Source organism: Helianthus annuus, chromosome 17, assembly GCF_002127325.2.
Source record: "Helianthus annuus cultivar XRQ/B chromosome 17, HanXRQr2.0-SUNRISE, whole genome shotgun sequence".
NCBI classification, from domain to species: Eukaryota; Viridiplantae; Streptophyta; class Magnoliopsida; order Asterales; family Asteraceae; genus Helianthus; species Helianthus annuus.
In genome coordinates, this window is record NC_035449.2 from 58,511,059 (window position 1) to 58,527,002 (window position 15,944).

The 15,944-nt window shown below is 37.6% G+C and overlaps 2 protein-coding genes and 1 long non-coding RNA gene across 5 annotated transcripts; 2 read left to right on the top strand and 1 right to left on the bottom strand.

The window, feature by feature from the left end:
• Window positions 1–568: 568 nt before the first annotated feature.
• On the bottom strand, window positions 569–1,879 carry LOC110924264. The gene has a single exon (XM_022168294.1). It carries the CDS (start codon window positions 1,877–1,879, stop codon window positions 569–571), a length of 1,311 nt encoding a protein of 436 aa, XP_022023986.1.
• A 1,853-nt stretch (window positions 1,880–3,732) lies between these two features.
• Window positions 3,733–7,219, top strand: LOC110922426. Of its 3 annotated transcripts, none has more exons than XR_002583144.2 (8): window positions 3,733–3,867; window positions 4,880–4,942; window positions 5,019–5,104; window positions 5,401–5,477; window positions 5,564–5,656; window positions 6,504–6,700; window positions 6,847–6,897; window positions 7,010–7,219. It is a non-coding gene; the product is annotated as an uncharacterized LOC110922426 (long non-coding RNA). The 3 variants fall into 3 exon arrangements; XR_002583145.2 differs by having other exon boundaries at window positions 5,031–5,104; XR_002583146.2 differs by having other exon boundaries at window positions 3,758–4,770.
• A 620-nt stretch (window positions 7,220–7,839) lies between these two features.
• On the top strand, window positions 7,840–14,887 carry LOC110926170 (RING finger protein 10). The gene is made up of 9 exons (XM_022169923.2): window positions 7,840–8,094; window positions 8,355–8,401; window positions 9,350–10,549; window positions 11,379–11,467; window positions 11,612–11,714; window positions 13,027–13,131; window positions 14,094–14,211; window positions 14,313–14,456; window positions 14,551–14,887. The coding sequence occupies exons 1-9, from the start codon at window positions 7,923–7,925 to the stop codon at window positions 14,685–14,687; spliced, it is 2,115 nt and encodes a 704-aa protein (XP_022025615.1). The 5' UTR covers window positions 7,840–7,922; the 3' UTR covers window positions 14,688–14,887.
• The last annotated feature ends 1,057 nt before the right edge of the window (window positions 14,888–15,944 follow it).

Genomic DNA, 15,944 nt, shown 5'->3' on the forward strand with positions numbered 1-15,944 from the left:
CAAGCATTTGAGATAAGCTTCGACAAAACTTCCATCACAATGAGGAAAATGAAAGGAGATAGCGGATCTCCTTGTCGTAAACCTTTTTGACATTGAAATTCAAGAATACCTCTAACCCATTTGCACCATCTATCCGGGAACCCCATTTGAGCTAACACCGAAATAAGAAAATTCCAATTGACTTTATCATATGCTTTCTCAAAGTCGATTTTTAGGAAAAAAGCTTTTTTCTTTCTAAATTTCAGCCATGACATGACTTCATTTAGCATAAGTGGCCCATCCAGAGTATACCTATCTTTTACAAATGCCGATTGAGACATCGATACCATGTTCCCCACCACTTTCTTCAATCTGTTCGCCAAGATCTTCGAAATCACTTTGCTTATAACTCCTATAAGGTTGATTGGACGGTAATTTTTCAGACTAGAAGGATCTTTACACTTAGGAATAAGAGTGATGAAAGAAGTCCCACACCCACGGTTGATCACCCCTGTAGAGTAGAACCTTAATAAAACTTCATAAAAATTCCTTTCAAAAAGATGCCAGAAAGGTTTGATGAACTTAAAGTTTAAGCCATCTGGGCCGGGAGCCCGATCCGACCCGCATTGAAAAACAGCCTCTTTAATTTCCTTTTCAGAGAGCGGCAGTTCGATATTAGACCTCTCCCTTTCAGATAGCGAGCGTAACCCTGGACAAAGCAAACTATGTCTACTTGTGAGAGATTCAGAAAAAAGGTTCCTGAAGAATGATAGAACCTCCCTTTGATGACTGTGGGTTTTTGAACCCAACTTCCATTTATAGACAATCCATGTATAGTATTAGAGGCTTTTCTTCTATTTACCACCCCATGAAAAAAGGACGTGTTTTCGTCACCATCGATAGCCCATCGGATTCTAGATCTTTGTTTGAGGTCTCTAGTTTTGTTACGCTCTAAAATCCCCAAGTTTTTCTTACATTCAGCTTTAACCCAGACTTCGTCCTCCTCCAGATCCCTAACTTCAGCCGTAACTTCCAGATTTTCCAATTCTTCTCTAAGAGTTTCCTCTTCCTCATTTTCTCTATGTATCATAACCTCCCTCCAATTTTTAATAGAATCTCTCACAAATTTGAATTTTTTGCTTAACACCACATCCGGGGGCTCCTCCATCCCTATAAAATCCGTCGCCGCTTTTTCAACCGTTTCCACATATCCTTCCTTATCTAACCATGAGTTAAAAACTCTAAACGGACGGGCACCAAAATTCTTTTTGGCCGTTGTCAATACAATAGGGTTATGATCTGAATGCGTTCTAGGCAGAGCCCTCAGGCAAGCATCTGGCCAATCACTAAAAAAACTGAAACAAACAAGAAAGCGGTCAATCTTACTCATTTTAGAACCGTTCTCAACCAAGAAAGTGTATTTTCTTCCCATCATCTCATATTCCAACAGCCCAGCTTCGTTAATGAAAGCGTTAAAAGCTCTAGCACAGGACACCTTGAAACTAGAATTCTTTCTTTCTTTCGGGCTCCGGACAACGTTGAAATCCCCCATAATAACCCACTGCCCCGGGTAGGAGTTTAACAAACCCAAAATTTTATCCCACAGAAGCGATTTTTCCGGAACTCTTTGAGGCGCATATACGTTAACCAAGTTAATTTCTTTATTTGAACCGCAAACTATCCCTCTAAACAGAAGGTAGTGCTGATCTTTAATCGTCTCGACCTTCTTGAAAATCTTCGGGTCCCACATACTCAATAAACCTCCCGATCTACCATTGGCCGCAACCCAATCCATATCGAAATCATTATCACCCCAGAATTTAGCCGAGTCGACTTCCCCCATATCCGATAATTGAGTTTCTTGAAAGGCAATAAAAGAAACATCCGAATCTCTTCTCATATTTTTCACCTACCCTGCTTTGGCTTCCACCCATAGGCCTCTAATATTTAAAGATAAGAGGTTCATAACTTACCGGATTGGATTCCTTCTTTAGCAATTGTTTCCTTAACAAGATCTCTATGTTGTTGAAGATCTGCTCTGAGCTTAAGAGCCATCTCGATTGTCTCGTTTATCTCCACTTCCTCAGCGGGATTACTACCGTCCACTGCTGCATCGGAGCACCCACTAGGTTCTGCTACCTCTCCAACCTCTTTTTCTATCTGTGCATTCACCCCACTTATTCCAGAATGAGATAGAGATGGGACCGGGTTTATATTAAGATCAAAATTGCCCTCTGGTCTATCAAGAATGTTTGTTGACCCCCCCAAACTTTTAGAGTTACTAAAAACCCCTCCCTCCTTATTTGGACCCAGATCCATCTTCTTTGCCTCATAGATTGGGTTATCAGCTCTGGGCCTTTTCCTGGGCCGGTCCACACCAGTGTCACTAACAAAAACATTAATGGTTTTTTTTCCTTTACTTCTTTCGTGGGCCCTCACCAGCTTGCTCCTTTTTGTCGCATAAACTGTTGAAGAGAACCTAGGGATTGTAGGGTCCCTATTCTCTCCATCCTCCCATCCATCTTCCCACCTAGGGAACCCAAAAGTCTCATCACGTGGTAACTGATCCTGCATGCTCGTATCGGGATTGCCAGGTGACGGTCTCACTTCCTCCACCGGTTTCTCTCCTTCACCGGAAGACGTACCGGTAGCGATACCTACTCCCACCGAAAAAGGTTCAGAATTATCCACTTGGGATGAACCATCTTCTACCTTAAGGAAATATGGAATCCAATCTCTCGATTCTTCCCTGATCCAAACTTTGAACCTTTTGTTTTCCCAAAGCAAAGTGACCTCCTGATCAATCTCCACCCCATCACCAACTAGCACTCCCACAATATCGAAAGTAAGGTCACCGGAATCATCGCTGATCTGGGAAGGGTGAATAACCTTACCAAACAATCTGCCGATGGAGTCGAAAACCTCATTCTCCAGCAGATGCAAGGGCACACCTATGATCTTGAGCCATGCGATTCGTATGAACGGTAAAACTTGACCCTCCCACCGGACAAGAGAAGAGAAGAGAAGATAAGTCGCTCCTTAACCATCGACTCAATGAAAACCGCAACTTCTTCTTGTTCATCGAAAAAAATCATAACACTAAGCCCTCCTAAATATTTAATCTCTGAATAAGAGAACCCAACTTTTTTGACCTCGATATCCAGCTTCCTCAACATTGTTAAGTCTAATGTCCTGCCCACCACAGCTCTATCGATCCCGTGACTCCTACCTCTGACATGAGCCGAAACCTCAACCATTCTGTCTTCTTTCCTCGAGCTACTTCCCACTAGCGAGTCTTTGATAGCCCCGCTCCCACCGGATTCGAGTTGAACACATTTGGCACCCTGACGTTAAACTGCACAGGTCTCTGATTATGTTTAACTTCCTGGTTCCGGAAGAATTCAGAGTTTTCAACAGCAAACCTTGCCAGGTTGATTTTAAGAGAGAAACTCCTCATTTTTACCTTGTTCAGACACTTCACCATTTCTGTAGGATCTTGAATCCCCCTGAAACTGACAAAACCAAATCTGAGACCCCTCTTATCTCTTTTCCTGGCGACATAGACCCCCTTAATCTCCCCATAAGCCTTAAAAAAATCTTCTACATCCTCAGACACTTCACATCACTCTTTGTGCTTTTGATTTATTGATTAGGCTATGAAGTTTTTTTTGGTTCTATCTAGTTTATATATTCTTAAACACAAATGTCGGTGCCCCACTCAAAAGACCATAATACCCCTCAACAAAGAAGTCCTACTCTTTACAACAGGGAATTTGTTCTGGATCGTTCAAAGAAGCCCTACTCTTTACAACAGGGGATTTGTTCTAGATCGTTCACCATTCTGCTCTCTTGCTTGCTCTCGCCTCTTGCAACCATTGCTGCTATCAGGTTAGTATCAAATTAGTTTCCTTCTCTTTCGTCTTCTAGGTTTTCTGTTGAAGCTGGGTATTAGGTTGAGAGGAACTGAATTAGGGTTTGTAGAGTGTGTTTGACAAAAGAAACCAGCGGCTGCTAGACCCTTCGCCCGTCGACCATCGGAAAAGCTGCACACCGCCGTCGTCGTCGAGACACTCACCGCCGCCGGCGTGAGGGGTGGCGGCTCTGCCTGCCGTCGCTGGAGATCATCGGAGGGGGGGGGTGTGAGTGTGGTTGTCACTGGAGATGGTGGCCGACACCACCATAGCGGCGCCGGTACCACAGAAACCCGCCGATCACCGGTGTGAGATCGAGAGAGAGCAGAGGGAAATGGGGGTTTGGTGTGCGCATATTTGATCTAGGGTTTTTGAAATGAGGGGGTGCAAGTTATATAGATCGAGTGTATGCTAACAAGTTTGTTTCGTATGTCTCATCATCATATTTTCTAATTTCGGTTAGTTACATAGCTCCACATTTGTAGTGTCGATTTAGAAAACATACACCATATCGATATCACTCATTTTAGAGCACCCGATATCTTATCCGAATAAGATGCTCTCAAAAGTCAAAAGGAATACTTCACTGGTTGAAGTATAAGGCAAAACAAACCCAAATTTAGGTCATAATTCATAAACTCATAATGGGTTGAAGGTAACCTGTTGGGTCATAGTGGGTCTTTTTCAATGGGTCTGTATGGGTTCAATTGAGAGAGTTGAATACTTGAATATGACTAAGGATTAACAATGGTCTGGAACTCACAGGATACATTCAAAAAAGAAAAAAAGAACACAGCATGTATGGTATATCAATATATCATATCAATCGTAAAAGATATGATTGTTCTTATTTTTTCAATTATTGTTTTAGATCTTCTCGGTGAGTTTTCATATCCTTATTTTTTCAATTATTGTTTGGATCTGTGTGTTTTTGTTGAAATTTGGTTCAGATCTGATGATTATGTGTGTGTTTTTTGTTAAATTTGAAGAGTCAAAGATGGGGCCTATGGATATTGTTGGTAAGACCAAAGAGGATGCTTCGTTACCGAAAGGTTTGTTTGTTTTTTTCATGTTTACATCTGATAATAAGCTTTGATTTTGATTTTGTGGTTAATATGTGACTTTTAGATTCATTTGCAGTGTTTTTATTTTTTAAAAGTTCGGTGACCCAGTTCGGCGGCTAGGGTTTAGTCAGAGTTTTCCCAACGATTGAGGTAAGTTTCGATCTTTTTTTTTGGTTGATTGTTGTTTGAATCAACCTTTTTATGTAATTAGGTTATTAAGGTTTGCTATTGTTGGTTTCGTCTGTTAATTGTCGACTTTGATTTCAAGTCGTTTTAGTCAAGGGTGTAAGAGGGGGTTTGCATTTGTGAAATAAATAAATCATTCGACCATATGATTTTTTGACTATATATAGTAGACAAAGAGGTTTTGGAAAGGGTATCTGGGTATGGTGAGTGATAAACGTTTACTGAATATTCTATTTACGTTTTTCCGTGTTGTAATGCAGTCAAATCAACCACATACATTTGTTGTTGTTACCCTTGATCCACCTATCCGTAAGGGTCAAACTATGTATCGTTGCAGGTATGTTGCAATTGCTCCTGATGATTGGGTTTGCTTTATTTTGAGAAAAAAAAAATGTATTTATTATCTGTTTTGGTGTGCCATAGTTTGAAACAGATTATGTGGTGGAAAGCACATTGACCATGAATGAAGATCTTTTCGCTACCAAATACAAGGACAAGCTAGAGCCAACTTATAAGGTAATTTCTTTATGTAAGTTATAAATTCTTGCTGTGATTAAAATGAATTGCCAGTCTCCCTTTCTTTCATTTATATAGGACATAAGAAGCATAGTTGTTATAGCGAATAGCGGATGATAGCGACAAGCAACCTATACGCTACGTAGCGATAGAGATGAAATAGTGGGCGCTATTTTATGTTTAGTAGCGATACACTAGAAGAAGATTTCAGAAATATTTTATATGTATATTACATCCAAACACGGTGTTTCTATACGTATATTTAACAAAAAACCTAAAATTCAGCTATTGTATACGTATATTTTATCGCTATTTATATTAGAACAAAAAAGCCCTGAAATTCCGCTATTTACTCGCTATGGAGGTGTTATGAGCGCTTCGCTACGCTATTCTATTCGTTGTAACGCTATTAACAACTATGATAAGAAGTGATACTTTTGACCCGTTTACCTATAAAAAAGGTCGGTTTAGGATATTTTTTTTTTATCCCCAACGGGCCATGCGAAAGGATTTAACCCATTTAACTAAATAGATTGGCTCAAACGGGTCATACAGATTGAAAGTCATCTGCAGTGTATTCTGCATGAAAATCTCCTAAAGTTAAAGTCTATTTGTAAACATGTTTAGCACATTACATATACAACTGAACAAGAAATGGATAACAAGTTGTTTGCGGGCCGGTCCAAGTTGACCTGGTTTGAGCAACGACCCAAACCCGTTTCGACTTCTTTCCGAACCCCTTTTGACTTATACCGATCCGTTTGTCTCGCCCATCTTGCCATCTTATATGAGCTTTCACACCAACTTTCGTTTATTCTTAGATGGTTTTAATATTTAAAATGAACAGGGACTGATTTATGAAGTGTTACAATGGTATTGAGAGGCTTATCAGGCACAAAACTCACAAGTCCCGGAAAATTCCGTAGCTGTCAAGACGGTTACGCTGTGAAGTCATCGTTAAAAGCCGAAGATGGCGTTCTTTATCCGCTTGAAAAGAGCTTTTTCTTCTTACCAAAACCACCTACTCTTATTCTATACGATGAGGTATTACATTACAGTCTAAAATTAAAAAAAAAAGAATTTAATATAATATTACCTTTAGTTGAGCCACTCTAATGTTACAATTTTATCCATTTATACCTTTTGATTTTTCAAAATTTGATTCTTAGTGACTTTGGTCTTCATGATAGATGGCAAAATATTCCAAGTGCAAGTTGGAATTCAGCAAGTGTCAAAGGAAGGTAACCTTAAATAATAAAGTCAAAAGAACCAATTGGTCAAAATTTATACATTTGACCTCAAAAGTCAAATTGGCACAAACTTGAAATGCTTTTGTGTGTTTGACATGTACAGGATATAGGGTATCTTTGGCAAAAGTATTTGGTCGCAAAAGAAGAGTTCGGTGATGAAGAGGTGAACTGTGAATCTTCACCGGAACAGGCTGCAAATTTTTTATTTTGGTTTTGCTCGATCCACTTTAGATGAAGAAAGCCAAGAATGCGATCTTGAACCAACGCTACGTAGCGCGCCGCAACGCGCGCAGGGTATAAACCTAGTAGTATATGTAAAAGCAAGATATATTTTCTCTCTGTATATAAAAGATAATTAATGTGTAAGTATATTTTATGACTCAACATTTTATGAAAAAAACTAGCTTTTATATGTGTATTACATATATATTATGCTTGTTAACTATTATCTTTAACCATAATGCTACACTTGAGTGTAACCCCTTAATAATTTATAACTTAATTAAACATTTACAGAAATTCGATCCCAAATCTTACATTTTTATACTTACAAAACATATGTCATCCAAGGTTACATTCATAATGATAAACTTTACACCTACACTAGTTGGTACAAAAAGTTTAGACTAAATGCCTGGTTGGTTCCAGTGGTTTAATAATTATACACTTGGTTCCAGTAGTTGTAATTTTTCCACTCGTGTAGTCCTTATCACCAGTAGTTTTTGGAATAACCCATAGTTGTCTAAACCCAAACAAACATGATGTGATTTAAGTATCAAAGACTTGAATTCAAACAACACCACAAAAAGTATAAGCCCCTTTTATGACACAATCAAAATCAAAATGGGCATAAAACCGAAACAAATAAACTATAGGGCAAATTTGTAAAACTAACATAGTCGGTAGGGCGGAGATGCCACCGTTATTCGGATCCAACCTCATACATACATAAATCCTCATCTCGAACACGATTTTTGGCACCCTAACAAAATCACAAGCCTTTTTCGCTAAATTTCATGTCCATCTTGCCCTCTCAAAATCTTGGTTCATCGTCGTCTTCTTCTCACATTCACTCTCAAAACCCTAATCTTCTTAATCATGGATCCGATCTCCCTCAACCCGACCCATCACACACCCTCCAATCTCTTCATATCTCCGATCCTGCTGATTCGCAGGATAATTTCACAGGTTATTTGCATATAATTTATGCCTTTTAGCTTCTGTTTTCTGCTTGTCTTCCTTGTAATCCTAGAAAACATTATCTTTGACTCACGTTAGGTCAATTAAATCATCATTTGTACGGGATGCTAACGACGTCGTTTTTGTATTAGTTATTGATTTAGTTATGGTAAATTATTATGGTTAGAAGTTTTGCTTTGATAATTTTTAATGTAAAATTGGGTGTATACTAATGTGATGTTGCTATTACGTTTTGGATTAATTTGCAGAGTCAGTGTCTCCAACACCCGAGCCTTCTGGTGGATCTTCCAAAAAGGTAAAGTTTTGCGGGCTTCTAATTGTTGTAATTAGTTGGAAAGTTTATGAATTTGATGTAATCACATTGTCGAAGTAATAACGACTGCTGTCATTAGTCGTTGGCTAGTTTGCTTCTGAAGATTACGTTTATGTAATAATTTTGAATGTCGTATATTTTTGAAAGCGCACTAGGCACAGAAGCGCAGGGAGAGCGCCTTGCTTTTAGGAGACCAGACGCGTTTTCTGGCCAAATTTTTGCCAAAAAATTGTTCGAACCTGTTTGAACATGTCAAAAACCAGTAGACAATCCTCGGGTCAACCTAAAACAGTCTAAACTAGCCCTACACAAGCCTAAAACAAGTCGGAAACTCATAAAAATGAAATTTTTATGCTATGAGCCTCCTTTAAAAAGATTGCGTTTTTTTGTGCGATGTGAGTAGGCTCAGGGCCTTGGTTTTAAAAAGTGCGCCTGAGGCGCGAGGCACACTAAGGCGCATATTCTGGGGCTTTTTCTCTCAGCGCCTTGTGTAATTACAAGAAGCGCCCAAAAGGCGCAGATTTTTGGGTTTTTGGGGGGCTTTTTGGCTTGAGGCGCGCACCTCATGTATCTAAGGCGTTTTTCTGCAGAAAAAAGTTGTACCTTGGGTTTTTTTACCTGTACATGTAAGTATGTATAAAAGCCTTATTTATAGCTATATATAGGTTAAAGGAAGTTAAAACCTAAGGGATATGTAAAAAAATGATATAAACACCTTGCGCCTCGGGTACGGAAAGCCCACCGCTTTTGCGTTTTGTGCTTCCCGCCTCAATTTTAGACCTCGTCGCTTTTGTGCGCCTATCGCTTTTTAAAACCAAGCTCAGGGCAGGGCCTATGCACCTTGAGTGCGGTTTGCCTCTTTGACAAGATATTTAATATTTTCTTTTGTTGAACCTATAACTTATAACAGTAATTGCCGTATTATTATAGGTGAAAGAACTACCCGGCAAGAAGATTCCAGCCCGCCAAAAATTTGGTGCACATTATCAACACAATGGCTCAGGCCAATCCAGTATGGGGTTTCCTGAACGTAGAGGCTCACCTGGCAGCCATCAGAGACATCGGTCTAATCAAGCGGGGACCCCGTCATCAGCAGGAAGAAAATCGCAGGGAGTTAACGCTAATCACTTGCTGAATTTTCACTATGATCCCATTTCTCGTCCTCAGGCCAGAACCAATCCTCCAAGAAGATTACCGAAACGAAAGCCTTACAATAAAGATTTGTTTCTTCAAGCAAATTATAAATTTGTCTTGTTAGATTCCGGCAACCGTGGTCCTGAGTCCATGGATCCAGATAAGATGTTGCAATGGGAGGATATTGTATGTTTGAAGTATTTCACTCCGCACCCTACAACATGTCCGATATGTTTGGAGGAGCTTTTGTGTCCACAGATGACGTCATGTGGTCATATCTTCTGTTTCCCGTGTATATTGCAATACTTTTTGATTGGTGAAGATGATGATAAACGCGAGTGTTGGAAGAAATGTCCGTTATGTTTCATGATGATATCATCGAAAGACTTGTATACTATCTACATTGAGAATGTCAAGCAGCATTGTGTTGGAGATGTTATTGAGTTTATGCTCCTAACGCGTGATAAAGATTCGTTAACTCTTACGGCGAAACAGAAAGAAAGTGTTGAGGAACATGAGGAAGTTTATGACGCGTTTTCGAAGTTCACTTTTACCGCGGATGCTGAGCTGGCGGTTAGGAAAGCCATGTCGGAGCTAGATAGTTGGCTTGCTAGAGCGGAATCAGGGCTTGTTGATGACCTGGAAAGGCTTCCGTACGTCTGTGCTGCAATGGAACAACTTGAAGAAAGAAAAAAAAATTGGAAGGAAAGAAGGAATATTGATGGGGCCCACTCCCGTAACAATGGTTCTTTTCACACGGGTTCTCCATCAAAGTCAAATTTTGGTATTAGTATTAGTGATGAATCATTTATTGCGAGTGGCTCGAAATCGGTTGATGTTAATGAACCTTTGATGGATCAAACTGCTGCTGTGGATGAACTGATTGATGGGCAAGGTGAAATCTTGTCGTCTTCATATGAGGATAACAAGGGTATGCAAATGCCATCTGATAGTTTTGCCGATAAGAAGATGAAAGGATCATATGACTTCTATCAGGTAACTTGGTTTTACAAGTTATCCCCTCTCACTAAAAGCATTTTTAGATGAAGAATTAGTATTATTAGTTTATTAATATAACAAAAGAGGGTGTCTTAGGAGTTAGGAATAGTATCTATTACCTAAGACACCTCTATTTTTTAATATTTTTCTTTGTCAAATTTACATAAATGCTATCAACCCAAGGTTTTTTGTGTATTCAACCCTTCAACTTCTAGCATTGCCACTTACACCCTCTCAGCTTTCTAAACACATTATAAAATGTCATTTTGACCCCCCTTTACGTGCTTATTTTTATGTAAGTGGGTCAAATATAATACGCTTTCGTGCTTTTTTTTATGTACGTTTTTTGTTGGTCTACGCTTTGTTCAGAAACGAGTCGGGTCAAATATAATACGTTTTCACTAGGTGGTACAAATTCGAGTTACATTACGTTTCGACTCCGTCGCAACGCGTGGCACCATTCTTTAATGTAAAAAAATACTATTTTCTTGAGTGCTTGTTTCTAAGTACGTTTCATTATAAATCCAAGTTGGTTTTGTTTCGACGTAAGTTTTCTCGGTGATGAGTCAGGTCAAATATAACACGTTTTCGTGCTTATTTTCATGTGTGTTTTCAGTTGGTCTATGTTTTGACGTAAATTTTGTTTGAAAACGAGTCGGGTCAAATATTTGACGGTATAAGTTCGAGTTACTTTAAGTTTCGACGCCGCCGCAACGCGCGGCGGGTTAAAATACTTGTTAATAATATTTTAAGGTGTTTGTAATTTATTAACTTACTTAAAATGTAGTAACGCTAATTTCCTACTCTGCTTCTTTGATTCGTTCAGGCAGCTGATGGTCAGCACCTTATACTCCATCCATTAAACATGAGGTGTCTTGTGCACCATTATGGAAGCCATGATAGGCTTCCTCAAAGGTAGGTATTTTCTTAAGTTTTTAGAAATCAAATTTTGCGTTGTTTATTCTTTTTCTTCTTTCAAAAAAGAAAAATCTGTTCCCTTGACGTTATATTTGTAATCTGAAATACATATGTTTTGAAACTTAAGTTCATGAATTGCAGGATTAGCGGCAAGATTTTGCAATTGGAGACAATCACACAATCAGAAGCCATGAGGAGGCGATATCGCTACCTGAGTCATTTTTCTTTAACAACGACATTTCAGGTATGTTGCCAAACATTAATCAGAAAACAAACTGTTGTGAATAGGGCTGTAAACAAACCGAACAGCCTTGTTCTTGTTCGTTCATTAAGGAATGAACATGTTAACAAACGGGTCACGAACGCTCACTGAACGAGATTTCTTGTTCGTGTTCGTTCATTAAGGAAATGAACATGTTCATGAACTGTTCCTGAATACTTAACAAACGTAGACGAACAAAACGAACCTAAACAAATGTTTATGAACATAAATGAACACAAACGAACGTTATATATTTATTTAAACCCAAAAAATAAATAGATAAGATAATCATAGTTATTAGTAGCGTCCATAGCGGACGCTATAGCGAATAGCGTTGTGTGGCGCTTGTATGCCGCCTCAAGGTTAATATCAACCACGTATCGACTAAATATCGACCTCCGGCGGTGAATTCCGGCACCGGTGCTGCTTTTTGGCCAGGAACCAGTGAGATAAAGTGAGAAGAAGATACGAACCAGGAAGAAGAAAGAAGTAGCGGCCTGTTTAGGCTTTTAGGGTTAAATAAAGTATTTTAACATTTAACCCTTTTATCTTTCACTAGTTTAGATTTAGTCCCTAAAACTTATAATATATTACATAAAAAGTGTAAAATTAGTTTGTGTATTTAAACATTTAACCCCCTCTATCTTCACTAGTTTACATTTGGTCCTTGAGCTTCTAAACTTATGCATAAAAAGTGCATATATAAATTATAAATATCTAATTTTTTTTGTTTTTAAAAATTTCTACTAGCTTATCGCTATACACGAAATAGCGAACACTATTTCATCGCCATCACTGCGTAGCATATAGGTACCTTGTCGCTATTTGTATCGATAACTATGAACATAACTAACACAAAACTTAAGAATTTTGTCGAGCTATAACACAAATTGATAATGAAATGATCAAAATAGGGATCTTGGTGGAGGCATATAGTACAACTATGGTTTCGAATTTTAAAAACTAAAGCCAATAAAATAAAAATATAATTTTAAAAAACCTTTAAATAAACGAACACAAATGAAGAACACATTACCGAACGTTCGCGAACATAAACGAACAAACGCAATCTCTGTTCATGTTACTTTATTTAACTTATCGAACAAAGTTTCTTGTTCGTGTTTGTTCATTTATTAAACAAACAAACATAAAGAACTTCCCACTACAGACAGTTCGCTGAACCTTCGGTTCATTTACAGCTCTAGTTATGAACAAAGGGTTGTTGAAGCATATACTATATATGACTACTGTTTTCTTCTGCAATGATTGTCTTATTGGTGGAAATATTTTCTAGCTTTGTGAAATCGATCTCTCGGGAATATTGCCTGCCAGTTCACTTTCTCCATTTGAGGATGAGTTGAAAAATAGGGAAAAACACAGGAAGCGTGTTGCCAGAAAGGTATGCACGTGCTACTACTTTAAATTCATAACAATATTCTGTTTACATATTGCTAACACTGATGCTGGTAAAGGTGGTAAATTTGATTTATTTGTATACAAATAGGTTGATTTAGGTTTATACTTATCTTAATTGGGCCAAACGTATGCACGTAAAAGATCTTACGAAAAAGGGAAAATAGGTTGAAAATCCTCTGAAATGTTTTTAAATGCTTAAAACCTTCTTAATAGCTTTATTAGAAAGAAGTTTAGACTTTTAATTTAATAGTATGGTTTTGTTACTATATATATAACACATTACTATATAGATAAAAAAACCCTATGTCAGTTTTTGTCTTTTTCTTATATATTTTTTTTCTTTTTTGTTGTATCTGTTTTTATGCTTTTATTATTTTCTGTTTTCTTCTTTTACGGTTTCTGTCTTTTTCTTTTATTTTTTATTTTCATTTTTATTTATGCTTTTATTATTTTCTTATGCTTTTATCATTTTAGTATTGTAATATTATATTACTTTTAACTGTATATTGTATTACGCTTATAACGTTTAGTATACAATGATTTATTTAGTACCAATGTTCTTTTTTATGGTTTTGTTCGATGTAGATTGCTATACTGCATGAGTGCCAGTATTGTATTAATACTCCGAATTAATACCGACCAAAAGCCCGATGCGAAGCGCGGGAGAATCCCACTAGCTAGTTATTAATATTCAAAAAAAGTATAAATACCGTTTCTGGTATCACTCAGCTGGACCGACCCATTTTGCCATCTTTACACATAGAACATGCAATTTTTTCTCTCTATGAATATGTGAAATGTGCCACTTGTGTAAATTTGTTTCATCAAAGGAAACAATCGAAGTCATAATATACTTGTATGTTCAGTTAGCATTTTCTTTTAATATTTTCGATTTAAACATTGAAGCACTTGCATAACACTTATCATACATTTACTTGATTCAAGGAGCACGCGGAAAAAGTTAAAGCAGAAGCTGCTGCTGCTGCAAAGCATGTGCCAGTAGTATACGATACACAAACTTCCTATGATTATTTACCTGCATTCTCCTTGGATGACTTTGAAGGTAATACCAATTTTACTCATATTCTTCTTCTTCTTCTTCTTCTTCTTATTTTAAGTATTATTCTTCATATTTACCTTTTCTAACTGTGTTTTGATACGAAGCTTTGGGAAGTTCATCATCAAACCCTCCAACAATGGTGGATAGACCGCTGTTCTCAAATGTTACTAGGCTTGGTTTTGCCGCAGCGCATGATTCTCCTACTCTTAGAACAGAGGAAGCGCACGTATCAAGTGGTTTTTCAACTGGTAATCATGATGTGCTACAAGTTTTAATAAGATTCGTGTATTAAGAAAAATATTGCGTATTAGATTAGATGGTGTTATCTGTTTTTATATACAGGTTCGCAGACGACATCTTTTGCAAATGTTATATCGCGAGTAAAACCTGTGGAAGTTAGCAAGGCGAGTGAGACGGGGAAGAAAGGGAAGAAGGCTAGTAAAGTACTGTTATCAACCTCGGGTGGTCGTCGATATTAATATAATAGGGGACAAGAAGTAAATAAATAGATAATCAGGTTGATTTTGTATTCGTTTTGGTTCATGTGTTATGGACTTGAATCTCAGCAGGATAAAAAAAGACATGTTTGTCTACTGAACATTTATGAAGTTGTAATTGTTTGTGTTGTTTAGTAAAATACTATAATGCCTGATGTCATGCTTAATTAGCATCTTTTTTTTTTTTTTTTTTTTCTGGAATTCCATACTCACTAGCTACTATTGCCAACTATCCATCATTCACAACTGTATTGTTGAATAGCTTCTTTTATATGAGTTCAAAAAACGTCTCTCCTTCCCCTCTCACAATCATGGCTTTCCTCTTCTACAGACTGATCAACTTCTCTTTCCCCTCCCCCTCCCACTTTGCTCAAAAACTCCGAATGTTGTCTTATATCTTGGCAAAGCCTGAGGTACCTATCTAGACAACAAATTATGAAGATATTTTCACAATTTTGATTTTGAATCTAGTAAAAAAAAATTTATTCTTCGGGTGTTTTTTAAGACGCAAGTAGTTTACAAAAGCACCGTGCTACAGTTTCACATTCTTTTCGTATATTAGTATGGCGTTTTGTCAACATAGTTTTTATATACAAAGTTTTTAAGATACTTATTAACTTTTCTATCCATCCAGCATGCTTGTCTTTGATGCTGAGATCATCCTCTACAGCGCTGTTATCCAATACATCAACTCTGCTGTGTTTTATATTGAAGCAGACAACATAGAAATGTCTTGCCCATATTATTGGCACGAAGACCAATTCATAATCTTGTATGTATCTATCTTTCTTGTCTTCTTTGAAACGGACGTCTTTCAAAACCGTTGCCATGTTTCTGTTGAATTCTTTGTATCGATAACTTACTTTCGTCGTTTCGTCGTACACCGGACGATTCTGTAATATTGAGGTACCACATTATAAACAACAAAACAAAGTCCTAATATAATTTCATCAATTAAATATAGTAAAAGAGTTACCAACATTATTTCTGTGCAAAATAACCTTGAGGGTGATTCTGGAGCCTTGTATCTTTCTTCATAGTTCAGGATATGTGCCCAACATTGAATAATGCCGATGTGTGCATCTAATCCTGGTATCATGCTCTCACAAAACACCCTTGCGAGCGTTAACTCTCCTTCCATCTTGAACACGATATTACTGGAAAAAAACATCATATGGCATTTTAGTGATCCAAACTCATTCTATTATAAGACATGGCGTTTTGAGTGTTTTACATGCA